We start from the raw sequence: 27,652 nt of genomic DNA, 5'->3' as shown, positions 1-27,652 counted from the left end.
CAATTTTCAGGAAAGGTGATTTAAACTTTCCCGGTGACTTACATGTCAATGATTCATTTGAAGCCGTTTTTATTATTATTTTTCTTTTAACAGATTTTTTACAAACAACTCTAAAATTAATATTTCCTGAATAACATTAACTAGGTGCAGATTCAGTATAGTATTTAGTTTTAGATTGCAGTATCTCCAAATTTAAATTCAATCTGCACTTTAAATAAAACTCAAAAAAGGTGTTTATCCACTTAAAGAGCATACCGTGAACATGTATTTTACCTTTATTATTGTAGTTATTATCATGATAACATTATAGTTGTTAGATTTGGGAGTATGTGGAGATTAAACTTTAATCATACTGCATTGAGACAAAACAAACCTCTAAGGGAGGTGTTTCTTATTTAGTTTGCCAAATGAGAATTTGGATCCTGCCTGTTGTTTGCCACCATGCAGAATGAGTGTATCCTATTATGTAAATACAAAGTCCTTGATGCCCTAAGGAACACAAATTAACTACTGCAAAATTGAGTTTGAATTAAAAAGGAAAGTAACATCACTCCACTTCATTATTATACCTAATTCCTCTTCGAATTGCTTTCACGTCAGTGATGAACTTTGATAATAAAGAATTCTAAAATGGAAGGTGTTGTTGGCTATTGAAAGATGCTCTTTTAATTGCGTGACCTCATTTTCACTCCAAGTGAAAAAGCATGTTTCTAATGCTGCCATCGCTGCTCCGATTCTCCATGATTAATTTCACCTAATCCATTCGACAGTAATCTCCTCATGTAGTCACTACATGTTAACATTTCTACAATTTATATTTCATTGGATGCAGCACAAGTATATACAAAAACAAGTAAATATCCTTCACCCACATAAGGAGCATCCTTTCCCACTTTTCAATGTGGAAAACTCACATACACTGCAGCCAGTGGCTCCAGCATTGTCTGGTTGCCTGGCAACTGTCGGCGTGGCGTGGTTGCTAAGGCCGTGTGGGAGGGGGGGTGGTGATGCTGCTCTGATTTCCAGCTGAATTGAGTCAGTCAGTAGGGAGAAGCCCCACCTCCCTCCCCACTTCCAGTCCACACACAGAACTCTATTGAACAATAGTGCAGCGCCAATGGCCCTGAGGCTGGTCACACAAGCCCTTGTTCAGGGTCATGTGCTCATCTCCCCGTCCTCAATGACAAATGAACTTAGAGCAAAGAGTGTTTAGGGCATACAGGAAGAGGATCCCCGGCATCACTGGCAAGTCCCCGCCTTTAATGTAAGGTGCAACTTTGGCAAGCTGCCATGTTGGAAGAGTGAAAAAGCATAGCAGGAAGAAGGAGGCAATGAGTGGCGGAAGAGTGGCACACGTGGTGCCGATCGCAAATTGTGCAGTCACAACATGTCTAAAACAGTCGGACTTAGTGGGAAATATTTGCCGGCCGTGACATGCTAATGTGAAAACCAAGAAGGCTGCCACATGAATGGTATAGTGGTATAATTAGCTTATATGTAGTGTTAGGGTTTCGCCATCCGAAATGTACAAGCAGCAAGTTCAGACATTTGACACTGGTTCGTAAGAACAGACAAAGTGTTCATAGCAATAAGAAGAACAGGTTTTTATTAATAGTTTTGTAATACCATATATAATGCAATTGCATATCTTTGGCGAAAATAAATCTTATGAACATTTTCTCGACAGAGGTTAGCATACAAAAACCAAAAAATGTGTCATCCAAAAGCCATTGCAGACACAAACCGGCCTGGCAGTCTTTAGTTATTTTTAAAACCAATGCAATTCAAATAATATCCATACAGGAGCTTGAACAACATTCTGGGAACCACATGACCGATACTCAATAAAAGCTGATGAACAACAGAGCAACTGGTGTTGTGTGACGCTAGTCTTGTGGCAGTCCTAAATGTTCTGTGTTGTGTCACTGAAAGGAAAAAAAACTTTCATTTGACAAGTGCTACAAAATAAATGAGGGAGAGAAGTCTCTCTAGCATGGGTGGGGAACCTTGGTCCTTTCTGGGGGCAATTCAGTTTATACTTTTCTGAAGACGATCAAATTTGTGCAAGTGGAAACCCCTACAAATCAGTTTATTATTATCACTTCAAAAATTCCAAAGTGTATCATAGTTTCTGATTAAAATTTGTCGGTCAAATGGTCTCGTCTAACTCTGACGTCTGGCACCTGAATCAAATAGTGTCAAGATTTAGGTTCCCCACTCAGCTCAAAATGGATCTGGGATCTGCAAGTACAGGAGCAGTCTTAAGACTGCATGCGTCAGTCAGCTCCAGTTTCCAGTGACAATCACAACAGTTCACAACACCTGGAAGCATGACTGATGATTGGCAGTAGTATTCTGTAGTTAGCTCAAGTAATAAAAATTAAAAAAAAGAAAATGAATCGAAACAAAAAAAATGCAGACAAAATGTAAAATGATTGAATCCGAAAATCTACAGCACAATGGGGAAATGTGACATTTTGCACATCCCCGGGCATACATCAATTTTGGCAGCAAAATGAGGGTTTAATGTGAATCAACATGTTCTGTTAAGGTTAAGAATAAGCAAAGAACATCTGGCAGCCAAACTTGAATTGCAAAAAATAAACAAAACACCCACTCTATGGACAATTGGCAAAAAAAATACAAATCTGAATCATTACAACACAATAAAGAGGGAAAAGGATGTATTGCTGTGAAATAAAAAGCTTAGCAAGACAGAATACTTCTTATGAGAAAAAAAAAACAATAAATGTGCCTTGTCATTCTTTTCAGATGACCAGTGTTTAGATGGCATTTCCACCTGATAAATTAATATTATAAATAAGGTAACGATTCATGAACAATAAATTTGTTCTTCTTTCACAGCAAAATAAGACCAGTGTATGCACGAGTTACTGTACGTCTGCAGCATCTACTGTCCAGTCTGTTCGCATTTCTTTTTAGTGCCGTTCAGAAAACCGGGACATAAAGTCATGACTACATTTTACTATATTGTGGCAATTAGGAAAGAGTCATCATGGCCCTTTGCAGTTTAACATCAGTGGCACAGTGAATTGTTTGGCACCGACCTTGCATGCTATACTTGCAGCCACTTGAACAAAGCGTGGTGCATTTTCTTTTCTTTAAACATGTGGCATGAGATTGCAGTTATGCATATCTGTTCTTGTTACGTGTGATACTTTTGCTTTAAAAGCCCTCAAATGAGAAATGTGGTTTACAACCTCCCGTAGAAAGCCGAATGTATGCAATCAGCTGACCGTAAACACATTTAAGGGGTTTTTGAACTTCCTTATTTTGTTTTAAGGAGGAAGGACTCTGAAAAGGAACACCAGCAATCGACCGGAAGTGAGGGCTAAGCACGAGAGCAGCACAAAAATATATACGGATTCCAGTTGTGTGCCACTACGAAAGTACTGTCAAGTTTTTCAAACTCATCTCTCTCCCAAATTAGACAAATCTTGGTGTGAGAACCAGTGGTTATTTTCCATCCCATACAAAAGCAGCACAGCTACATTTTTTTCGCCCTGCATTAGAAGGGCATTCGACCCTCTCGTCATGGGTTTGGACCGAATGAGACACATTAAATAAAATAAGTACATAAAAGCTACGGAAGAAATTCAATGCGCACGTACTGATTAGGCAGATGTTCATTTGAGACATCTGCGACATAAATGTAAAACTGTGGTAGGTGAAATTGAATGACAGATCAAAACAAAGCAAAGCTGAGTGGCAAAGTTTGCAAGTAAAATTTGGCAGTAGCAGAGTAAATACTATTCCCACACTTTGCAAATCCTGAAAGTCAGTGCTTGTGTGTCATTTTATGTTCATGGCATAACAAGACAATAAAGCTATTTCATCCATTCGCTTAGTTGTAGCTTGAGTAGTATCTCAGGGGCAGAAAAAGTCACAATACTAAATGAGGTGAAAAAGTTAAGGTTGTGGATTCATTATTGCATCTCACTCACAAGAGGAGGTTTGGAGCACAAGGTATTTTGAAACCGTGCCTTACTTTTCTTTTTTTCTTAGCACAAAAAGAGGGAAAACTTGTAACACCAAGAGGTTAGATTTTCTCTGTTACAAACATGCACTCGTTCGCTTCTTACACAGATTCACTTGGAAGAGGATACAGGTTTGAGGAGGAAGCATGCAAGACTTTGAGTTAGAAAACCCATTCCCATTTTTCCGAGCATAAACAAAATCTTGATTCACCATCGTCTATTTCGACAGAAGCAGGTAGGTCATTTTTTGATCCAGTACTCCACAGCCCAGACACCCCGCGCCCCTGTATTCTGTGACTGCCCCCAAGTTGCAAAAGTCTCATTATGGCTTCGTTCTCCTGTGTGAACAATACTATTGCCATTTGTTTTATATGACAAAGATATCCAAAACAAACAACAAAAGATAGGCTCAAAATGGCCAATATACGATGAGAAAAAGGAGAAGAAGGCAAACCGGGGCACACAACAGGGGGGTTGGGGGGTAGAGATGAGGATTCACAGGGTCCGGAGTATCTTTACTTTCTGTTAAGTTTTGTGCTCTTCACATTGCGTTTGGAGCCCTCCGTGCAACTGCGTATACCGGCGAGGTGCAGCAAAGACCCGGCGGCCTCTTTAAGCTCCTCATCTAGCTCCGGCTTGACCTCACGTCGCGGCCTTTTGCCGTCCGGCCGCTTGATGGCAGGTGGGTGACGCTGCGTTTGGTTGGCCCCCCTCTCGTCCCAGAGGTCGGAATCCTCGTCGCTGTGGAAGCCCTCGCTACCGGCGCGGCGAGACTGCCTGCGCTCGCAACCGCCTTCGTCTAAGGAGGACAGGGACGAGGAGGAAGACCGGGAGGAGCAACGCTGCAGGGCGGCACTGCTGTAGTTGTGGTCCTGCTTTGGATCGCTGCTCACTAAGACCGAGTCGGGTCTGGAAAGGTCCAGCGGGCTGTCAGAATTGCCTGTCGGGAACAGAGGGAGCAAAAAGTCACGAGTGGTATACCAAGATTTCCAGGAAGCCCAAATTAAACTTTTAATAGATATTTCTAGCAACGTTAAAGGGCCAAGTTCAAAATGTTTTTAAAACTAATCTAATTGAGTTGGAATACAACATACAATGACATCATCAACCCAAATGAATGTGTAGAAATGGACCAGCATATAAATAAATAAAAAACACTTAAGCAATGATTTGGGTGGTATGTGAGGAGGGTGAACTTATGGTTGCTGTTGGATTCTCTTACATGGGTCAACGTGGTGCCCTGGGGCAGAGTTTAAGAGCATCATGGCAGTGGCGGCATCAATATCAGACTCTGGAAGAGGAGAGAACATGCATGATGGTCAGTCCTAAGGTGTGAGAGCAAAATAGAGGGCTGTTTCTGTTCCTTTAACATTGCTCAAGCCCTATTTTAACCAAGGTATGGGTCGCATTAGGGCCGCAAATGGAATGCATAACTTATCTGTGTTGTACCACTTTTTGTCACTCTTCCGTTAAAAGTACCAAGTAAAAATAAATTTAAAAAAACATTGTCTACAATCCATTGAAGTCCAGCATGCGGCGTATCAGTTTTTTTAAAAGTCTGCTTTCTGCTGACAGCCATCTGACACAAAAAAAATCCAAAATGCTGCATGTCCTCCAGCTTACTTTCTTTATTCAGTAGGTGTGTAATTCCGTCCCATGGTGGAACCATGAGCCGCACAAGGGTTTAACCGTTCCTAATATTACACGGTGGTATTATGAGCTAAACTGTAACACTTGACAGCTGAGTGACCCAAAAATGCTGATGCTCTGGGTTGTACAAAAGAAAGATTTATCAAAACAAAGCAGAAGATAAATTAATGCCACTGATAGGGAAAATGCATCTGATCTTTTCAGACCTGACAAAGTGTCTAAAAGCCTCATGGCTCACTTCTGGGGCTCTAAATTATTAATGATTACAGCGAGATTGAGTGCTCCACACTCAGCACCAGCAGAACCTCTGCTTGTTGTCAAGGTTACAAATCTAAGAGGCAGAGAGAGGAGGGAGCTGTAGCGGAGGCATCGAATGGACCACATGAGGCATCAATGACTTGAAAGTAATAAATCAAACTAAGAATTGAGGCGGGGGGACGAGATGCTGGATGTTATGTGACTGAAATGTGACTGGGAAAAAAAGCACCACAACTGCAATACATTCACAAGCACATTAGCACCAGAATACAAATCGGCATAGCGTGTGAGAATACAAAGACCAAGATCTCAGTCCCACCTTTAAATGAGCAACCTTGCAGAAAGAGATGTCGAGGGGGTGAGGAGGCACTGTGGGAAAAATAAAACAAAAAGGGAAAAAAGTTTCACGGTTGAATTTGAAACGTGTACCTTTAAAAAAGCAGACACCACTTTAACAGTTCAAAGTGACACCATCTTTCAATTCAAAGAACTAAGGCCATTTAATTCAGACTAACGGTCTGACTTGATGGCCTGAAAACAATTTCCTGCATCGTCACATCCTGTCAAAATTTACTGTGGCAAATGAAGAGGGTCACCTAGGCGGGGAGGCGGGTGGTGTACAGAAGGCATGAGCGGTGGGAAAGTGCTGCTTCTTAAGGGCTTGGATCAGGTTGGGGCGGTATTCTGGGTCCACACACCAGAGAGAACCTTTTCCATTGGCCTGTAATGACAGTGATAGTTAGACTTTAGGAGAGTATGAAAAATGAACATCATTGAACCTGATAATGATGACAAATTAACCACTTAAGTTTGAGAAGTCTTAAAATAATCAGTCATTCCACAGTGATGAGTAAAACTACAGAAGGCAACTGAGAAAATGTTTTCATTGTCTAGCTGCTTTTCAGGCCACAAAAACAAATTAACCATCACAGATTTCCTTGCAGCTCAGGAATTGTTTTTCCTGCTTGTGGCGTTCCATGCCATAAGATGACTCATACCCAATGACTACTTATATTAAGGCCAATTGTCCACCTATAGAAATGAAAAAAATATCATGTAATTGGCATTTACTGTACTTTCCAGTGAAGTAAAACACTGGGTAAATAAACAAAAACATTGCCTTGTTTAAACAGCATTTCTCTCAATGGCGACTGTCAATGTAACTTAAGTTTTTTTTCCCCCACATACTGGCACTGCTTCAACGTAAACAATGAATCTGCCTGTCGGTGATGTGTGCGTAGTGTGTTAACTTTCACATTATCTGGTGGCGGCATATTCTTGCCCAGTCTGAGGGAGCAGACGAGGGAGGGTGGAGAATAACCTTGACTCACATTACCAGCCCGTCCCTGATGCAGGAAGAAGGAAATGTCTCCATGGCAACGGAAACCACCAGCCAGTGTCATGTGAAACTGGCGCTGGTCTGTCAGCAGACGAAGTGCTCACACTGTGCACCTGCATGCTGAGTGACTTGCGCTACTCCGTTGTTGCTACTCACAGAGTGCTAACCTCCCATTATGCTCTCATATCAAGTTGTAGCCAGGCACAGTCCTGGCACCGCGGGCTCTACCTGTCCCAAGTCTGAAGTCATACCGAAGCTCAATATGGCAACCGGTGTGACCAAAACTATATATGCGCAAAACAGTTTGTCAAAAAATTCTGACAACGCTGGGTATGTACAAGTATTCATTCTATATATGTGAGCATGGGCATTGTATTCACTCTAAATCTATAACTGAATTTACTTTTCACATTATAAGAGCTACATACACAAACAACAAATGTACAGTCTCACTATGTACATACTATATGTAGAAACTGTTTTTTGTCAATATATATCAATAAAATAGTTTTGCACCGTTTTCTAATATCATATAAAATACATAAAAATAAACTCTTCTTTTGCTTGATCTAGATTTATATTATTCAAAGAGGTTCGTAATAAGTGGCTGCTTAATAGCCACTCTGCTTTGAAAAAACTCAATTTCTCTTTCTAGAGTTGCACTACCTTTAACATACAAAAACGGTACATTTCCTGTGTAGCTGCGACCTGGATGAAATTCCAGGCTTATCGCGTTGGGCATTTATACCGCTTTTACTTGATAGACAAGATATTGAAACACTCTATTCATGGATTTGCCAAATACTACATTATTTTGCCCAACCGAAAGGTAAATAGAACATTTTGTGACAAAAGCAGATTTTAAAGACAAATTAAATGTAACCATACTATAACCAGCTATAAGTGTAAAGAATTAGGCGGCAGCTTAATGACCTACCTTTCCTAATGTCCTTTCGACCTTGCGGAAGCATTTATTCAGGGAGAGGTTGTGACGCACTGAGTTCTTCCAGCCAGTCGGTGCGTTGGAGAAGTAAGGGAAATGCTCAAGAATCCAGCCATAGATTTCCTTGACAGGTAGAGATTTGCTAGGAGACTGCTCAATGGCCATGTAAATGAGGAGCGAAAAAGAAAAGGGGGGCTTGGACTTCAATGAGTCCCGCTCTCTTCCTCGACTATGTCTGGAGGCTGTCGATGACGATGAAGTTCCCTGGTTGGGTCCGTAGTCTCCTTCGATGTCAAAGAGGGGGCTGGCACTGGGTTGAGCCTCAGGACCTCCCAACGTGAAGTTCTGAAGCAGATTCTCATGGAGCCAGTTGAGGTTGGTGAGTTCTTCATCTTCGGCACCTCCAGTCCGATCCACGCTGGTTGCAAGAGGACTGGAAGCGCACTCCGCCTCGGGTAGTGTCCCCACTCCACAAACACCTCGGAGCCATGTCCGCTCTTCTTGCATACCCGGAATTTCCGTTTTCTTGTCTGGTGACATCCCAATAATTGGACCCATTAAATCAAAGAGGTCTGTAGAAAAAAAAGGGAATGGTGTCAAGTAGGTAACAGTAGATCAATCAGATACTGTTGTCAAATGTGGCATATATTTAGAATACTACTAACAGAGGTGCTACTAGTCATACACTCAGGTTTTCTTGTGTGCTGTGTGCGATTAGTACGTATGTACGTATATAAATGAATATATATTAGTCAGATTTGTGCATATTATAGTGACATTTATGAAGATGTTTTATTTATGAATATTAATGATTACATTTTATTATGGCTAGATCATTTATGGGTAGTAGAAATGCACCAGCTTGTGGCAGGTGTGATATTGTTGAGGCCATAGCGAGCACTTCTTATGTTGCTCACAGTGGTCCTCAGTGTGCTCAGGGAGATTGTCGGTATGCCAAGACATATGGAAAATTAGAGGGAACATAGGAGGTAATGTCTTTGTTGACACAAGATTATTTTTACTTAACTGTATTTCCCAAGTCTCTATCTCTCCTCCATGCGTGGCAAAAATTGAGGACCTCTTAGCTTTCCAGCTCTTGACTTTAGCCAAGGACTTTCAATGAGATCCTCTCAAGCAACTGAGGAGACTTAAGGCTCCACTCATTGATGCAATTTGACGCCCACCTCATTCAGCCAAGACCCGGCCGCTCGTTATGTGTAAATGAGCATGACTCCCGCCAATGACTGCTGGAATCAAATGAGTGCTTCCACCTTACACGGAACGCTCTTACAGGCTTAGCTATAAGATTGTTGCCTGACAGAAGTCTACTGTTGGTGAGGTCTTTTGTTCTGACATTAAGAGGAAATTCCACACGCTATTGTAAAACACAGTAGTGAATTTTACAAAGCTAAATTGCATGAATTAATGACACATTTTGTACACGGTGAGTAATGTCAATTTATTTGATCATGCAAAAGTTTCCAAGGCTTACGTACACAGGCCCTCAGTTGTCAGATTGGCGACTTTCGCAGATGTAAACCCTTGAACCGGGCAGGGTAAAAATTCAAACCCCACTAGTTTATACCAAATACTCTATTGCAATGCTTCCAACCGTGTGATCACCTTATTTCACCCTGTTCAAAAATCTTTTTCATGCCTTGGCAAAACTAAGCATGCACGATTGTCCAAAGACAGTTTCAGCTCAAGATTTTGATCATTACTCAGCATGTCTATCAATCAAAACAGCTGAGAAGGAAAAAATAGGTCTCTTATTTTAAATTTAGATCAGGGCAATTTTTTTTTTAAATTACTCCCACTGACAGGCAAGATTTGGACTGGTAATGAATTTTCCTTGTGCCCAGAAATGCTATATTATTGAGTCCCGTGTTAATATCAACATCTACTGTATTTTTAAATAAATTTCCCCAACAAATACAAGTAAGCACATTGTACACTGGTAAGGCCAAACATACAAAGAGATTACTCTTTGGCTCAGCTCACAACAAGCTTTAGGTCTTGGGTGTCACCATGACAACCATGTCTTCCTTTCAATTAAAGAACAGAAATCTCACAACGAGAGTAGGAAAATTAGTAATCCATGTTGTCTTACACTGCCAAAAGAAATGCAGCGACACCTGAGTGTGGAAACCAGATGACTGAGTGTTGGTGATGTGTGATGCGTTCAATGTGGACCAATGCAGCTATGTAAACGGACATTTAATCCGTCAGATAGGCGTATCTTTTCATTTCTGTGATAAATAGGAATTGGGTCAGACTAAAGAGTGTTTGGCCAGGAAAATGGGGGAGAGAGAGAATATCTGTGTATGCATGCATATACACACAAATCAGTTTGTGAAAGTCAGGCAGTGAGAACAGGAGAGGAAGGAGCAGGGCATTAGTGCATTTACTAAATTACCACTTAACCCTGAATGAGGGTTGAGGAACATTTAGAAGCAGACAATCCCAATTTCCTTTAGTTTGAATCATAGGTTACTCTGGCCTTGAGAGTATTTGCAGTGTTTTAATACCTCTGCCAGGGGTGATATGTATGGTTTCACCAACGTGGGATCGATTGGATGTGTGCAAGTTGCAGTTTACAGTAGGTAATGCATTAACCTGCATTATTCATAAAGAATGGCCGGTACTCTTCAAAGGATGTTATCATTTAGTGTTGATAAGAATCCATTGCTTACTGAAAATATTTATTGAGCTAAAAGAACAATGGTTTAAAAAAAACAACAACACACATTTCCACTATTGCAGGAGATTCTTACGTAATTAATTTACTTTGTTCTGTGACGTTCACCCAAAATGTTTGATTACCAAAGAACCCTTTTATATCCATGGAAATTCAATTAATCCAGTCTCATGACAAAGTAATAAATACCGAAGAATACAGAAATAAAACTTCACTTTATTGTAAAAGTGCACTTTGCAAGTCAATTAAGCCAGGCAAGAGCAAATCACCACTTCCACAAAAGTCAAACAAAAAGATATAGCATATAATGCAACACGATATGTCAGGAGGCCATCAGAACAGAGGCAAGGTGAATAGTTGGAGGAGCATTCCGATGTTAGATTACGCCTGGATTTGTCAGGATTGCACTTCACTCCCATTTAAATACACCCAGAGGGAGGTAAGAATCCAAATATGAATGGGGCACTAGAATGTAAACAGCGGAGTCAATGAGATGGGTCTGCCCGCTAACTTCAGCTCATCGTTGAAAATACACCAAAGCTGGAATGGTGCTGACCTGATGGCTCATCTGCAAGTTAAAATAGCTCTGCATGGCATGAGCCGCATCATATTCATGTGCAAACAGGCAGGGACAAACAGCAGGTGCCAAGGCAATTTTTCCCCTTTCAAACTGCTGCTTTATCCTGTTAAGCACTTAGCCTTTTCGAAAATGACACAAAGGCACAAAGATAGCTGTAAGTGGCAGATCAAGCCACTGATGTTTCACATATAGGTAAAGCAGAATGCAAAGGAGAGACCATGGCTGTGTCAGCGACGATCTCGGACAGCAGATCTGACTTTTAGGAATCAGTTGCAACGGCAGCCTGTGTGGTGAGGGAAGCGATTGCGCTCATGTCTACGCATGAAGAGCTGATGTGGGGAGATCAATACAGGCGGAAACTGCTGAGGCCAGCAGTCTCATGCTGTTCCCTGTAAAACCTGTCTGACAAAGAGGAGCGGAAAAGACAGCTGCCAACCTGGATGGCATTGTCCTATGACTAAGTGTCATGAGGGCATACTTAACTTTAGGTCCTCATTATGTACAACATTAGAGTTTGAGGAACTACATCATTTCAGACGGAAAGCTTGGGCTTTTGAACCACACCTTGTTCACAACCACTAACTAAACTAGTCCTCACAAACCAGTTACACCTCTTGGTACACAAAGGTGTGTCGAAAAGCCCCAATGGCTGTTATTCGAAACTGTCTGAGGTGTTTGTGACTACTTTCCAAATCCAAACTTGAAATTGATGAAAAGACATGATTATGTTTGTATGAGAGTGATGCGGCTTGCAATGTTTTTTATTAAGTATAGGATTATAAATAAATAAATCAAATGCATTACAGGGCTCGACTACCTTTTCTCCCCTGGATGATTTCATGATTGCGATCAAAGACCAGGAAAAAATTACATTGATCACAGCAATCAGTTCGGTTATATTTTATCAACTGTATGCAGGTGCAATAACAAGTTTGCCAGTGACAAAAAAAGTAATACAAAAAATAAACACCAGCAAACTTACAAGGGTTATGCTGATGTCTCCTACTAAAAATCTACTCAAATTTGGTGCGCTGCATTAAATTTTAGGGGCAAAATTACCCCATTTAGGATCGCCTTTGTAGGGACAGTGGTGAAGCAAACAGCTTAGAAATAATGGGGGTAAACCCTCGCACAGAACTCAAACAAAAAAGGAGTTACTTTGACTTTAACCTTATCTGCCATGTTTCTGAGCACTCAGTATTCATGTCACAATTACAAAGAGACAACCAGTAGGGAAGGAAACGCCTCCCGCCCATGAGGGAAGTCCGAAGTCAGAGAGCACTTACAGTTGGGCCAGCGCTACACCAAAAGATTGAGCTATTGCAAAAGAAGGCCAAACATTTATAGCCTGGTAGCAAACACCCAAGCCTGTTAATGACACACAGCAAATAAAAGTAACCCGGGAAAGACACAGACATTTTATCATTTCAAACTGCACTTGGGCCCTAATCTGAAGTTACTTTTCCAAAGTACAAACCTGCCTCCCAGCAAACACTGAAACCTTATCTCAAGGGTCATGTGCCCGTCTTGTCTAGAAACCCTCCTCCCACCATGACCTCATATACTTTGAAATACCATAAACAGCAAGCATGGCCATACTGTTTGCTTTCTACCAGTTGTCAGTTAACACCAGGCAAGGTTTTAAAAGGTATGCTGTTCTACACTTACAACATGTTTGTATTTTGAGGGTTTAAAAACAAACAGAAAACACAACACAATTTGACGCACCGCAAAACACTTTTTATGCTAAATTTTACTAAAATACCAACTTAAAAAAGATTGGTAAGGCCTTCCTAGCATAATGAAAATAATAACTCAGTAAATTCTAACATCTTGTCTTGGGCTCCATTTCCCGCTGCCAAAACCATTTGTAAGGAATTCAAAATGATAAATAGATATACATTTCATTATTTAAACATTTAGAGATTTTTTTATCATATGCAGAAGTGTGCCTATTCTGTATTTTCATAAAAACTTGGCCCCCAGTACTGTATGCGAAGCACACTACTTGCATAAAAAGTTCTTAGATCCTGCCTGGGTATAGTCGCATTGCCGTAAATGAAATTAAACCCGATAATTGTACCAGGGAAGATAAAACAAACACCCATTGTGTTTCTCCTTTCCCATCTACTCAATCAAGGAAACGGTCACATCAGTGCTGTCAGTGAGGCGTGTCCTAATCAGCGGCATCTTGTGTCCACCAGTTAGAAAAGAGTGGAGGATGAGGCGCTACTCATCGGACATTAGACATGCATAGCTACTTTGCGATATGCAGAACGTGTCATTATCAAATCAAAAAACAAGTTTCAGAAATTTCTCTGTACGCTACACTAATAAGATAATTAGAAGTTGATGACACGATGGTTTGAGGCAAACTGGTTAAATTGTTATTTTCTACATGGTTTGAGTTTTGAGACAAAAATTGATTGGTGTTTGTTTATTTATGCAAATACAATGGGCAATGTATAAACCATCAAGGAACCCTAAAAATCGGGACCTTTGCGGGCTTTACTTATAGACAGTGTGAGACCTCCCTCCAGGCAATCTAAAAAAACATGTGTGTTTGTTTCATCAAGACAACCCAGCCACAGACTGTTATTCTCACATCAAAACGACAGCAATGGCACACCACCATTGGTGTGTCATTGAGCAGAGCTAAAAGCTAAGCAAAAGCGCATCGGAAAGCCATGTAGATAAATACGCTATACAAGTACTTACCTAAGTACATTTACTAACTGATACCATTTTTGTGATTACCCCTCCTTAAAAAAAGTGCAGGCAAAATAAGTCAACTGTATATGAAACATAATTATTCCTTGTACTCCTTTAAAAGCAAGAATGGAATGTTTTCAATTTCAAATCGACAAATCACATTTTTTGGTGTATTCAGTAAACCATATTTTAAAAACTAGAACAGTGAGGCTTTTCACCAGAGGGTCTGGCTCTATAGGCTGGGTTAGCCAATTAGAATAAGAGGTAACTGCTTTTGCAACAAATCTAAAACCCTAGTTAGTCACACGCCTACAAAGCACATGGTGGATTTTAGAGGACGCAACCTTCCATTTACTTTGGGTCAGAGTACACAATACTGTGTGTGATAAGACTGATTACATGGCCACACCACCATTTTGAACTGCGGTTCCTGTGCAATTTGGCCTGAAATAAGAACAACAAACATAGACTTGGACTAACTAGACATAACTTCAGAGTTTCCTTAATTTTGCAATTTGATGCATTAAGGCTGGTGCGCGAATTGGCCAAAAAACTTAGCTCATACCTTTTGTATGTACTGTACATGATGAAAATTGAGTCTAGTTGGTCACATTTCTTCGGCATCAGAACACATCCCCTCAGGGGCAGTTGCATCATTAATAGAGAGAAATGGAACAGCTACTTGGAGGAGTGAAATCAAATACTAAAAGTTGTAAAAATCAAGTGTAGTATTTCACCAGTGTTCGTAAGGAATTATGAATGTCACAGTGGGTGCTCTGTGACAAAAACTTCTGAGCACAAATACACAAAAACCTAATACAAAACGTAACTTTCCATAATCCAACCCAACTCAGCTCAAAATCATTATGGGCTGGACTTTGGCCCAGTCTAATCAACTGCTTTCATGAGCCCTTTTACCCCAGTTTGGGCCAAAGCAACACTACTAGTAAAATGAATCGGTTTGGGAGACATATATTTGATTCACTTCTTGCTTAAATAAGTGGTCATGAAATCATGATTTAACTTTTTGAGCCTGTGCTACTTAATTTTGAGACACTTACCAACAGCATTGTCATTATGTCCACACAGTCTAAAATGCACTGACAACAGACAGACAGCATTGTTCGAAAAATTGGAAGTCAAGCAGCTATCTTGCCTGCAGTCTTGCAACCAGAATATCCTTTTTGTACTGCTGATAGGCAGTTGAACTGTGTAAAATGATCAAATCAATTTCATATAATTAAGTTGAGTTAACCTGCAGAGAAAGCACACGATAATTTTCAAATGAAGCATTAACGAAAAAGATATAAGACTCATCTGTAGGCCATAACAAGCAGTCTTTCATTCAAACGTTTCGGTTACATTCGCAGCTCGCAGTATCCATCATGAAAAAATACAAAAATGAAGACATTTAGTGCAAACTGCCTTAGAATAGTAAACCATTTCAAACATTCAAACTCTCATGTCAGTCATCACATAAGACATTTTTTGTTGTTGCACCAATACCTCTAATAAGTATTCAATGATTGATTAAATTTATGGAAAGGATGTAAAGGTTCAATGATAAGCTACTTAACATAACAGATTCTCTTGCTCCCTAGAAATTACAATAATATTATTGAGTGCACTTAACACTTACACTAAACGTCAAGAAAAACAACATTGCAGGGTCCTATTTATAGAAATGAATGTCAGTAAAGTTAGCAGGCTCTTGGTTATTCTTGGTAGCAAGAGGACTGGCTCTGCATAGGCCTCTCTTTACATACAGACGTGGAAAAACTGCAAAGGACTACGAACAACAATGAAGACAACAGATGGTCGTGCCCATAGAAACCTTGGCAATAAAGATTGATAACAACGGAATTGTTCCCGCTTCACCGTTATCTCCATTTGACTTTGATTTTATTTTAAGTAACTCAGCACTGTGACAATGCAACCTTCTTTCTCCAAACACAAAACACCCATATACAGCGTTGCCAGGGAATGATGATGCTGTGGATGCCAAGTAAACAATTTTGCAACTGTAACATTGCTGGCACTTTTACAGGATGATTAAAGAAATGTGTCAGCATCAAGGCATGTTTTGCTTTCTTCACAGATCACTTCATACATGTGAAACAATCTTGTGATAGTAGATGAAATCATATGCTCAGCCAATTCAGTCATGCCATGTTTGATTGGTTTGATGTCCACATAACACGCAAAATAAAACAGTAAAATGAATAGATGTGAGCTTAACGGTAGGAGCGAAGATTATAGAAGAGAGAACAAATATACAGCTGCCGTTGATGCCCTAATGCTTGATAAACGGGGAAATGAAATCACCAGTCACACAAACACAACCTGGAATATGAAGTTACGCGCAATGACGTGGACTCTTGCACAATACTTGCCGACAGACCAGACTCGTTTCCCGGTGACTTATTACCACTTAACAACCATTCGGATTGCTTTAACAGCTTTAACTCGATGCATTGCGTTAAATGCCGGAGCTCACCCAGTCCACGAACGAAGCGAAGTAGCCTTAGCAGCCGCTCGGTAGGTCAGTGAGGGTAAATCCAACGCTAGCGTTAGCATTGGCCAACTTTACGCGCTCTCTCGATTGAATGTCGATAAACGTGACATGGCTAAGGATAGACGACAGTGTGTGCTTGGAATAAACGGCCTGGCACGTTCATATTCCAGCACGAAAAGCAGAGGGGAAGTAAGGTGAGCTAGCTACCACATGCTTTCGCTTAGTCTGCCATGCTGGCCGCTCTTGAGCAAAGTCACTTGACCACGTTTACTTTTAGCTTGTTCCGAAACACACGCCTCGCAAAGCACGAGGCGCGCACACACGCGGACTTAAAACAAAAGCGAGGGGGAAAAAAGGCGTTATAATACTCACAATCATGTACGACGGGTCTCGGCGCGGCGTGTTTAAAGAGGCGACAGGACGCGGTTTATTCGGATGTGTGCCTCGCACAATGTCAGAGATCAGATCAGCAGCTGCTTCCTCCATGCACGCAGCGCGCGGATCACACGGCGCACGGCAACGCTACCAAACCCCTAGCCGTCGTCATGGCAACACAGCCACTCCAGCCAATCACAGCCCCTCCCCTCCTATCTCCCCTGGCAACTGCCGCAGCGAAGGGGCTCCACGAGCGCGCACGCTATCCTATTTTGCATCGGCAAACGAGCTTTCACTTTTTTTGCTTCTTTCCCTCTCGCAAAGCCAAATGCACTTTAATTTTTTTTAAATCCGTCCTTCTTAATACTTCCTCCCGACAGTGACGTCGTCGCCGAAATTGTTGTTTTAAATTGAATGTTGTTGAGATAACACAAACCCCTCGGGGTGGGAGAGGATGAGTCACCACACCCACCACTGTGGACCCTCACCAGGGCCCCACCTAAAGTAAACGGTGATACTCAGGAGGTAACCAGACTTGCAAGCACGCTCGTTGATCAAATGTTTAACGATTCCTAAAATTTCAAAAGTAATAATAATCAGAAGAAATGGCAAAATTTGGTTGCCAGAGCTCATCTAATATTTATGGTTGCTTAGTGGCTAAACTTTAGCCAGATGTGATTTTAAGTCTAATTTATGAAATGTATTTGTGATTCATGTTTGGCTGACAATGTGTTGCATATAGAAGTTGGATGAGGACCCATTGTGCAGGGGTCCCTTGTCCAAATGAATGCATATTTAATGTACATCCCATGATGTATTTATATTTTGTTTACAAATAATTTTGACAGGCACACCTTTCAGTTTCATTGTTTTTAAACATGCAGTTCGTGGCCGCCCCTCCCCTCCCCCTCAATTTGTAATTAACTCTTGGGTAATAATTTATTTAAGTTCAACACCTTATTTCACTCAACATACTTTAAAACAGTCTTTTTTTCTTTTTGGTACAAATGTTATCATTGCCATCCATGAATTTAATGGAAATACTTGACTTTTGCATTCACCAGCACACTTTTATCTATATTAGTGTTGAAAATTATGTTGGATATTGATCAAATATGCCCCACGATGGCCGTTAAATAGTACCCAAACAAACACAATTCAAATGGCGTCTCCTCTTAGCTGTCTGATTGACTTGAAATTTCTCATTCGTCTGTTGTAGCCTATAAAGTCCCAAACATTTCGCACCTCTGAGTCAGTTAGCTAACTATAAAAATTAAAATGCAAAAAATATATACCTGCTAAAAAAACAGGTTAAATTTCCAAATAACTTCATACCAGCATTTTAAAGTTTAGCCTACATGTGGTGGAAAACCGCTGCTTTTTTTGTTATCTCCACAAGGCTATCTGTGGAGCGCAGTTTTACTGTCTGAAAGCGACTTCACAGCAAACTGTAACTTTCACATACGGATGATACCCTGCTCAACCTATTTCATAAGCGCACATAAGTACCTCTCTGTGGTCTGATCTAATAGGTTCCCTGTGTGCCTTCATTGTGCACTAACCCACATACATGCCAAGCAGCCATCGTGTTCGCACTGTCTGCTGTCGATGCACACACTGCTCTCTTTTTTTTTTAACTCGACAAACAGGTTTTGCGACGGTTGAAGTCAACATGTCAGGGAAAATGCTTGACTTGATATATTTGTCTTGGAATCTAGTTATTAAAATCATTTACATGCCTTGTGTATAAACAGGTACATCACATCATGCCCAGATATGATAAAAGAAAAAGCAGAAGGGAAAGATGGTTAATAGTTGATTTAACCATTTTCATTGTCATGTTATATTCATTCATCTTTTAAGGCCTATGCTGACATCATTTTCTTGCGCAACAAAGCTATTCTTAGGGACAGCGGGCTGCGTAGACTCTCCTATTTTTCCCTACCAGCGTCACTCTCAGGGATGAAGTTGCAAAGCCACTGAGGGAGAGAGGCAAAGCATTAATCACCAGGGAAACTGTTGATAGAGGATGCCTTGAAAAGGCAAGACCATTAGCCAAAGTGCTAATCTGATTGTTAAACGGTTAGGCTAAAACAACATGCCCCACTAATGTTCATCAGAAATGTTGAGCATGACAGGGAGTTGTATAACACATAGTGACACACTACAATCAAAGTGATGAAAAGGGACCAACCCCCCCAAATTTAAAAACATGATGATGATACATTTTAAAGTTCTGCGTTAACCTAAGAGCCCTGGAACACAATTAAAAGTAAACCGATCACACAATAAAAGTGGATTGGGGTGAAGAAGTGCAGGATTCCAGACTTTGGGTGAAGTTGAATGTGAGGCAGTAAAAGTGAGGAATGAACAATGAGGAATCTATCCTGTCTTATAGTGGCTAAGCATGAATGAGGGCGCGGTGTGTCTTTGCAAGCCGGCCTATGGTGGCAGAGTGGTCAGGAGCCCCGTTGCTTTAATGGTCCATAAATCTGTGTGGGCTGGCTGCTCTGATGCTGCCCCAGTGAGACCCGCTCAGGCGGAAAATGAATCAGACCATTTTTACGGAGCGCCAAGTGTTGAGGCTCTTGCCCTCCCTTACTGCCAGAGAGGCGATAAGAGGCGCTGCACACACGCGCTACTCAATTTCAGCAGGTCTGGAGCTCATAAAACTGTCTACTAGTGACAAACCTTGTTTGTATACTGCACTATATTGCCTCTGTCCTCTTGCCTTTGTTGTGCCCTCTCTATATCCCCCCCTTCTTTTTACCAACCTTTGGATGGGAACACATCATTGACACTACATACTGTAGGTTGCCAATCCACCCAATCTTGTTTACGATAGACACAGCAGACGAACAGAGGTATTTAGAAAAATAAAATAAAATTTCCTACTTGGACAAAAATTAAGGCGAAACACTCGAAGCATTTAAATATGCTTGTTCGTAGGAGAGAAAGTATGTATAAGAACAGATCCATTCAAGGGAGCAAGGAATGGTTACATGTGCTGTGCTCAGAATCCACACTAACCGAGACTTACCCAAGTCCAGAACTTACCAAAACCCAAACAGTATTTTTGAGGGCCCAAGACAGGTCGAGACCAAGGGGCAACCTCCGATGTGGGAAAATAAGTCCCCAGAATTGTTTTGAAAAACTGCAGTACTGGAGTTTACAAGTGTGGCTGGCATCAAAATGAAGCAGTTTGCTTTGGAAGCATCGTGAAATGTTCACTATTCTATAACATAATTCTTCCAGACAATTCTACACAGGGCTGATTTTGTTTTCGACCACAACAATTCAATTGATAATGTCTCTTATGGGTGTTAGAGTATCGTCTTGTGGATTTTTAGGCTTATTCATGCAATTTTGCCACTTTTCTGGCTAACATCCGGCCGGCTGTCTAGCGTACAGCCCAAATACACCTTATGAGGGCTTCCCGACCATGAATTAACCATAGAAAACATCACATCAGTAAAGACAATAAAAAAATCCATGCTTGTTTTTAAGGTTGCAGAAATTTAAAGGGAGGTATTAAGTAAAATGTGTAATATTTTACAGTGCTTGTTAAACACTGTATAGGCTTTGAAGTGAGAGGTTCAATATGTCACACAGTTGTAATGGAATTAAAACTAACAGACTGGCTCACTGGGCAAATTGTGGCCTTGAATTGTAAAGTGGTGGAGGTCTACAGAATCAAATCAAGCATACACAGGTATTTATGTATGCAAAGGCAAATAAATGTACATGCGCTTAAGTGTAGCTGTATACCTTCTAGATCACATGTGTCAAAGTGGGGACCCGGGGGCCAAATCTGGCCCGCCGCATCCTTTTGTAAAATGAGTGCCGACTTTCTGTTTTACGATCAAATTAAAATGAAGATTATAGATGTATATTATATTTACTGATTTTCCCCCTTTTAAATCAATAATTGAAATTATTTTAATCAATTTTTCTGTGTTTTTAGTTCAAAAATCATTTTGTAAAATCTAAAAATATATAAAAATATTTTCTGTTTTCCACTTTAATGTGGAACATAATGATTAAAAGTGATTTTCCCTTACTAAGAAAAAAAAGCTCAAATAAACATTGTTTTAGATCTATAAAAAACTGAATATTCAGGACTGTTGATCCAGTTCTTTTAATCCATTTATTAAAAAAAAAATCTAAATATTATATCAAAAATGGTCCGGCCCACATGAAATCGAGTTGATGTTATTGCGGCCCGCGAACCAACCCAAGTCTGACACCCTTGTTTTAGATGATACATTACAATCCGAGTAGTTTTACATGTAATAGAACTTAAATTCATCCCCAAATGAAATGTTACCCAAAATAATTACAGCGCTGCAAAACCCTTCTTGCTAAAGTCCAGATGTTGTTACAAGAGGGTCAAAGCTCATTTTATTTTGGGAATGTCTCACACTAATCCTGTTCAATGGCTCAGACTCTTTATCTGTGCTGTGAACGTAGCATAAATCTTACACTACCCGCCCTGTGACTATTAGCAGAGCAAACCAGGCGTGGTAAACTTGTTTCAAATGCAACACTTTCTCTGTTCTTCAGGTTTGTCTCCATGGAGTTTCTCCAAGCTTTTGCCTGCAGTCATCCTCACTTGAGGAGGATGTTTGCCTACAGAAGCCTTTGTTTGACAATCCTTTCCGTTAACCCAGTTTTATGAATTGTGCCAGCACTTGGTGATTGTCTGTTATCTGTCAACATAAGTGCCTCTTTTCAGGGACAGGCAGTAAAATGTTCAGTGTCAAGGGCAGGGGAATGATCTTTTCAATAGTAAAACAAATATCCTACATTGATTTGTTTTATTCAGGTTACAGTGGGCAACCGCTGTATTACAAGGCCCAAGTGTCAATTTGTTCCTTTGTAGGATTAAGCATGCCGTCATTGGGGAGAGTAAATTAAATTTAACAAGGGCTTAATTAAAAACAAACTCAATAGTTAAATGACCTTTATCTAGCTCCTCAAAGACCGATTATGTCTTCGTTACAATTTTACTCTTCGACTGAAGAGGAATGCATTACATAAATCAACAATCAATCTTATATACTGTATATAAGAAGCAAACCACATGACCAATGGCACATTTTTTATACCATGCACCAGATGGTGTTTTTTTGTATAATTTACACAACAGTTTATTGAATTATTTTTCATCTGTGAGTACATATGCTTGATGGTAATCTTCATTCTATTTTTCTTGCTGACCACATAGAATTAACCTACATACGAGGTGGCCCATAGCTTTCGATAAAAATGTCAAAAAAGACTCAGACACAAAGATTTTACATTCTTTAGTCTTCTTCATGTTTACACCAATGATTATAGGCTTTGGCAGACAATCAATACAGTCTAAGTGATTGTACTATTTACAAAGACAGTGATTTCTCTAACTCGATTGCTTTGCAACAAAAAAGAGTGCCTTCTTTCTTTCAATCCCTTTGTTTCCAGAAGAAGATACACTGAACTGTTTATTAGACAACCTTGAGTGTCTGTCTTTTCAAAATTTATTAACCGTTGCTATCTTGTGGTACTTTCAAGCACGATGCAACAATCAGGCTCCCTTGCAAAAAGGCGTTGGAATGGCAAAGTTAGCCAATACACTAGCCGCAGAGAAAATCGAATAACATTGATCTTTTGACGTTATATGCCAAAGCAAATTTGTTTTTTTGTCCTTAATGACTTCTCCTCACATGCAAATGGACACTTGCAGTCAATTAACAGTGGAACAGGAGCAGCCTTGGAAAGTAAAGCCACATCTTATGACGATCTCTCAATTTATAATGCACCATCAGCTATGCGAAGTCGTGATGTCTGTGAGACATCTGCCTGATGGCTTCACTGTCACAACAAAACAACACCAAAAGCTTTGTTCTTTAAAACCCGCATAGATCTGCACAGATAGTCCGCCCCGTTATTGCTTGGTAACAAATGCACTGTATCTTGTTGGACAATTGTGGTCTTATGCGCAGCAGCGTTAGCTGGCACTACCAGTGTATGCATTACTATTGCTCCTTCATCATTCTCAGAATTAATCCGTGGAGGGTAAAAGTTAGAAAATTTTGCTGTAATCACTTAGAGAAACAAAATATCCTGATAACCATTGTTGACAATGACTAGGTGAAGCACATATAGTACTACACTTGTGAATTCACAGTGCAACTGGAAGGACTGTGCACTGTGGTGTATATGCATTATAGGCTTAGATTTAGCTAAAATGACATACATTTTTGCAAATATACTGACAACCCTTTATTGGGCATTTCTGCAGTACTTTCTGGGTCAGGGGTCAATGCGTTTTTAAAAGCATTTAAAGATTTTGCTGAAAGAATTTATGACATCCATTTTCTATGTAGCTGACCTAGATCATGAGATTACCAAAAACCCTGGACTGTGCAAACTAAAACTACCCTCGTGATATGAAAACGTTGACTCCCATGTAACTATTGTATCTCGATATAAATTGAGATTGATCGCAAAAATTTTAATGATCCATGTTAGCTGGTTATGGAGTAACTCACCTTTCCCCAGGTAACAAAAAATACCAAATTCGGCAATTGACTTCAACGTACCATACATTGTGCAAGATCCAGAATTTTCCACTTCACGGTAGTAGTTCCAGAGGATTCAATTTAGGTGGGTTGGACATTTCGATCAATTTTATCCCAATCCCCTTTCTAGTGAGATGCTCTGGGTATGTCCAGCCATAAATAGGCCTTGAGACAGGCCTAGAACATGCTGACAGGACTAAATTGTTGGCGCTGGTGTGGAAATATATCAGTGTACTCCCTGTAAAACATGTTTAGAAAGAGAGTTTACCTTTCAGTGAAGCGTTTTTGTCCTTATCTGCCTAAAGTTCAAGCGAAGTGGTTATTTACCCTGTAGTTATTAAGATATAAAAATTTAAATCTACCACTGTTGTCTTTCCTCAGCCCCTAAAATCCGAGAATGACCCAATGCCTGAGGGCAAATGTCTATCCAGCCTGAGACCATAGAGAGCCACACTGCAAGGCTGTAAGTGGGCACATGACTGTAAACTGGAGAAAGTGGTGCAGTGCCTCTTTGCCTGGCTGAGCATGGGGTAATGAAGCATGTCAGAAAAGAGGAAAGGAGTATTTCTGCAGGGTAGGCATGGCTCTCGTGTTCCTATGCAACCAAAGCAGTGGGCTAGGTAGTGCGGGCCAACCTACCTTATATGCTGCCTCCATGCCATCCAGTTCATGCACCCAACCTAATAGTATTACAATTGCATACAAAGGACATTGTGTAGAATTGATGTTTCATTTCATTTTATTTGAAGATAAACATTCAGTCATGAGTGTTTTTGAAGTATTATTATCTCAAATGTTTGTGCCTTCTTTTTCTGTGAGACATTTGACTCTACTGAGGACAGATGTGATCCTGAGTCTGACATGCACAACCTGGGAAGATGTCGTACCCAACTCACATCACGGAATGTCCCATATTTTTGTGTCCTCTTAATTAGCATACGCATGAATACATTTACCAACCTTTGTAGCATTTTAAAACAAGGTCAATGACTCAACTGGAGGATTAAAAATAATGGCACTGGCTGGCAAAAAACAACAACAACAACAACTATACCCACCCAGCATCAGCACCAATGTGTAAGTGGTAAGGTGGATCATATTAGGGCTTCTTACAGAGTGTATCTAACTACCTCAAAAGATAACCTACTGTGATGCCACATGTTTCCTGTGGGCAACAAGTGCGGATCTATTCTTAGCTGCTGGCCTGGGCTTCAGCATGCGCCACTCCCATCTCTCATAAGTTGGACAGCATGAGGTGTGATTCTCTTCGGCCAGGTCCCACTGTGTTGTTGTACCCCATGTCCAGCTGTAGAGACGGTAGGGCCCAATGACCATCTGTCCGCAACCGGCAGACTCAAGGCTCATGGTAAAAAGAGGGCGTGAACAAAAACGAGTTTTGAAGGGGGGGTGTCAGCTTTGTGTTACCATAAAGCTGTCGCTCCTCTCTCCTAGCAACGGCGTCCCATTTCCTCGATTTAAGGCAGCGTGGTCCTCTTGGTCGGTATGCACGGCCCCCTCACTCACTCTCTCCTTGCCCTATTTATGGTAATGAGCCATCTGCCCTCTCTGTAACAGCCTCCCAAATAGAGGAGTGGATGCAGGGAGGGGTCTCTGACAGACAAGAGTCTGAGACAAAGACGCTTATCCTGTTGTGTCTGCCTCTGCCACAGTGGATGCCTTCAGATATTGACAGGGTGAAATGATGAGTAGTCAGAAATATCTTATGGACACCAAACATACGTGTTTTTACTTTATTTTAAAAAGAGAACATAAGTGGTTTTGTTGCAAAACTGACAGATATACAGTGTCAGTATACAGTATATATGATGTTACATCACACATTCCCTTGGAAATGTCATGTCATGAATCACCCCTCCCCAATTTTACATCCTAAGCAGCTCTATGGATGTGTCCCTGTGACTGTTACATGATAGTGGTGGTCACATTAGCCAATATAGAGCATTCAATAGAACTCTGTTGCCACTGGATACTAGATTGGTTACCAAGCCAACATATGTGCTGCGCTGTCATAACTCAAATGGAAGAGTCAAGAACAAGATGCGGTCTTGCAGGCAAACTGGTGATCGGGTGAAATGCTTTATAAGCATATGAACAATGGGCCCAAACATTTCATTTTACGGAATAGTTTGTGGCATGCATATAATTGTTCCCGTTTTCAGCTGACTACTATCCAGAATGAAAACATTTTTTTTCTTCTCCAAAATAAGAAGTTGGAACAGAGAGGGGCTTTGTACTAAGGCCACGTAGAAAATATCCTCAGCTCATTCAACAAATTGTGGTTTTCCACGATCAGTTAATTGTGGTCTTCCCATCCAATGGTTATGAAATGAAAAGAAAATGGACGCAGAATGGAAGAGAACCTAAGATGAAAAGGATGGCAAAAATAAAACTCACAAAACCCTTTAATATTTCTTTTCTTTAGTGCTCTACTTATTCGTTGGGACTTGTGTATCTGTGTGTAAGTGTCTATATTTTATACAGACAAAACTTAAGAGATCATTTATTGATCATTGGATGTGGGGTGTCATGAGTGTTATTATTATCGGAAATAACATAGCATTCGCAGCAGAATCATAGAAACTGGACAAAATAAAACAGACCAAAAGTATAGGATTAAAAAAGGACTATTTGTATGGTAATTGAGGAGGCATATTTAATTTTAGCACAGTATAGAAAATGCTTTCACAATGGATACCCATTAAAATAATAGAATGTTGTGCAACAATCATAATTATATCTCTGATCCTGTGAGATGAGTGGAGGCAATGTGAAGTGACAAATACACTGTTGGTATGAACTGACACTAGTTTTACTATTAACAGCTGGTCAGAGGTGAGAGGTGACATCTAGTGGGGAAGTAATGCAGTGTAAATTAGTTACATATTTTTCTTTAATATAGAATTATATTATACTGTAATAACAGTGCTTTTTAATTTGGCATGACCTATTTTATTTTATTCATAGAACAATAATCAATATTGTGTTTAAAATTTAATTGTACTAATTTAGACAGAGTAACAAACTCCTTTAAAGGAGACGTTAAAAACAGTGCATTCAATTATTAGATGAAATAATCACGCTTGATCTAATTTATGGATATTTGGAATCAAAACATACACAATAGTGTCCCTTGCAAAAGTGAAAAACAGACTTGTGGGCCAGTGTCTAAAATTCACTTAAGTGAAAACACAAAGACATGAAAAAAAGCATAATTCTAGTATGAAATAAAGCAAAAAACGCACAAATGAGTAGCCAAGTATTTATATAGAAGTCATGTTACATTTTTTTACATAACTGCATACAAATGATCTTAATATTGTTCATATACACGACAGTATTGTCAGTGCTTTTAGGCGCACTGACATTCATCCATTCAAGCTCTAGAGCACCACCATTAGGACAACCAACCATCAACACAAGCCTCTTTATTAACTTTACCCGATTAACTTAAGGGGGAAAGGATACTTAACATTAGAACATTTATTTAAATTTATCTCGGTCCTGTCTCTTGAAAACAAACTCAAATTTTGTCAATGGAACAACTAATCTTCAACAATCATGTCTTATGATCTTGACTTAAGAACAATGAGAGAGTACCAAAAAACACAAGTGACAACAATTTTGCCACTGAAATAATCTTCAAAGTCTGCCTGTCCTTTCTAGGCTGTTATGTTCAATACTACAGTAAAAGCAGCGGTGTATTGTACAGTTAGTTCCATGGAAAATCTGTCTTCATGCTCTTTACAGGTTCAGCGACGCAAAACCAGCCATATTTTTAGGTACAGCTGGAAAAAATACGTTCACACATATGCCTGCATTGGATTGGATTGGATTGGATAACTTTATTCATCCCGTATTCGGGAAATTTCGTTGTTGCAGTGGCAAGAGGGTGAGGATGCAGGGATAGGAAAGGCATTTTAGACATAAATAGATAGGTAATAGATAGGTAATAAGTAGGTCAAGAAATAAATACATGAATAAATATATTATTAAATAAGCG

At 40.1% G+C, this 27,652-nt stretch overlaps 1 protein-coding gene across 4 annotated transcripts; it reads right to left on the bottom strand.

The window, feature by feature from the left end:
• Positions 1–1,589: 1,589 nt before the first annotated feature.
• foxn2a (forkhead box N2a) lies at positions 1,590–17,232 on the bottom strand. 4 transcript variants are annotated; one of them, XM_077613639.1, is made up of 6 exons: positions 17,066–17,232; positions 8,183–8,760; positions 6,503–6,627; positions 6,226–6,275; positions 5,221–5,289; positions 1,590–4,938 (listed from the first exon to the last, which is right to left on the bottom strand). In XM_077613639.1, exons 2-6 carry the CDS (start codon positions 8,744–8,746, stop codon positions 4,514–4,516), a joined length of 1,233 nt encoding a protein of 410 aa, XP_077469765.1. In that variant the 5' UTR covers positions 8,747–8,760; positions 17,066–17,232; the 3' UTR covers positions 1,590–4,513. The 4 variants fall into 4 exon arrangements, with proteins under 4 accessions (XP_077469765.1, XP_077469766.1, XP_077469767.1 ...); XM_077613640.1 differs by lacking the exon at positions 17,066–17,232 and adding an exon at positions 16,676–16,923; XM_077613641.1 differs by lacking the exon at positions 17,066–17,232 and adding an exon at positions 9,216–9,291.
• Between the last annotated feature and the right edge of the window lie 10,420 nt (positions 17,233–27,652).

Source organism: Stigmatopora argus, chromosome 11, assembly GCF_051989625.1.
Source record: "Stigmatopora argus isolate UIUO_Sarg chromosome 11, RoL_Sarg_1.0, whole genome shotgun sequence".
Classification (NCBI taxonomy): domain Eukaryota; kingdom Metazoa; phylum Chordata; class Actinopteri; order Syngnathiformes; family Syngnathidae; genus Stigmatopora; species Stigmatopora argus.
The sequence above is the reverse complement of the archived record's forward strand: the minus strand, read 5'-3'. Positions and strand labels throughout refer to the sequence as shown.

Excerpts from the sequence above, each read along its gene's own strand:
- foxn2a (XM_077613639.1), bottom strand. The coding sequence starts at position 8,746 with ATGGGTCCAATTATTGGGATGTCACCAGACAAGAAAACGGAAATTCCG. Across the intron at positions 6,276-6,502 it reads CCACCCGCCTCCCCGCCTAG|TGCCTCCTCACCCCCTCGAC; the intron begins GTGACCCTCTTC and ends TTTTTCCCACAG. Across the intron at positions 5,290-6,225 it reads GCAAGGTTGCTCATTTAAAG|AGTCTGATATTGATGCCGCC; the intron begins GTGGGACTGAGA and ends CTCCTCTTCCAG.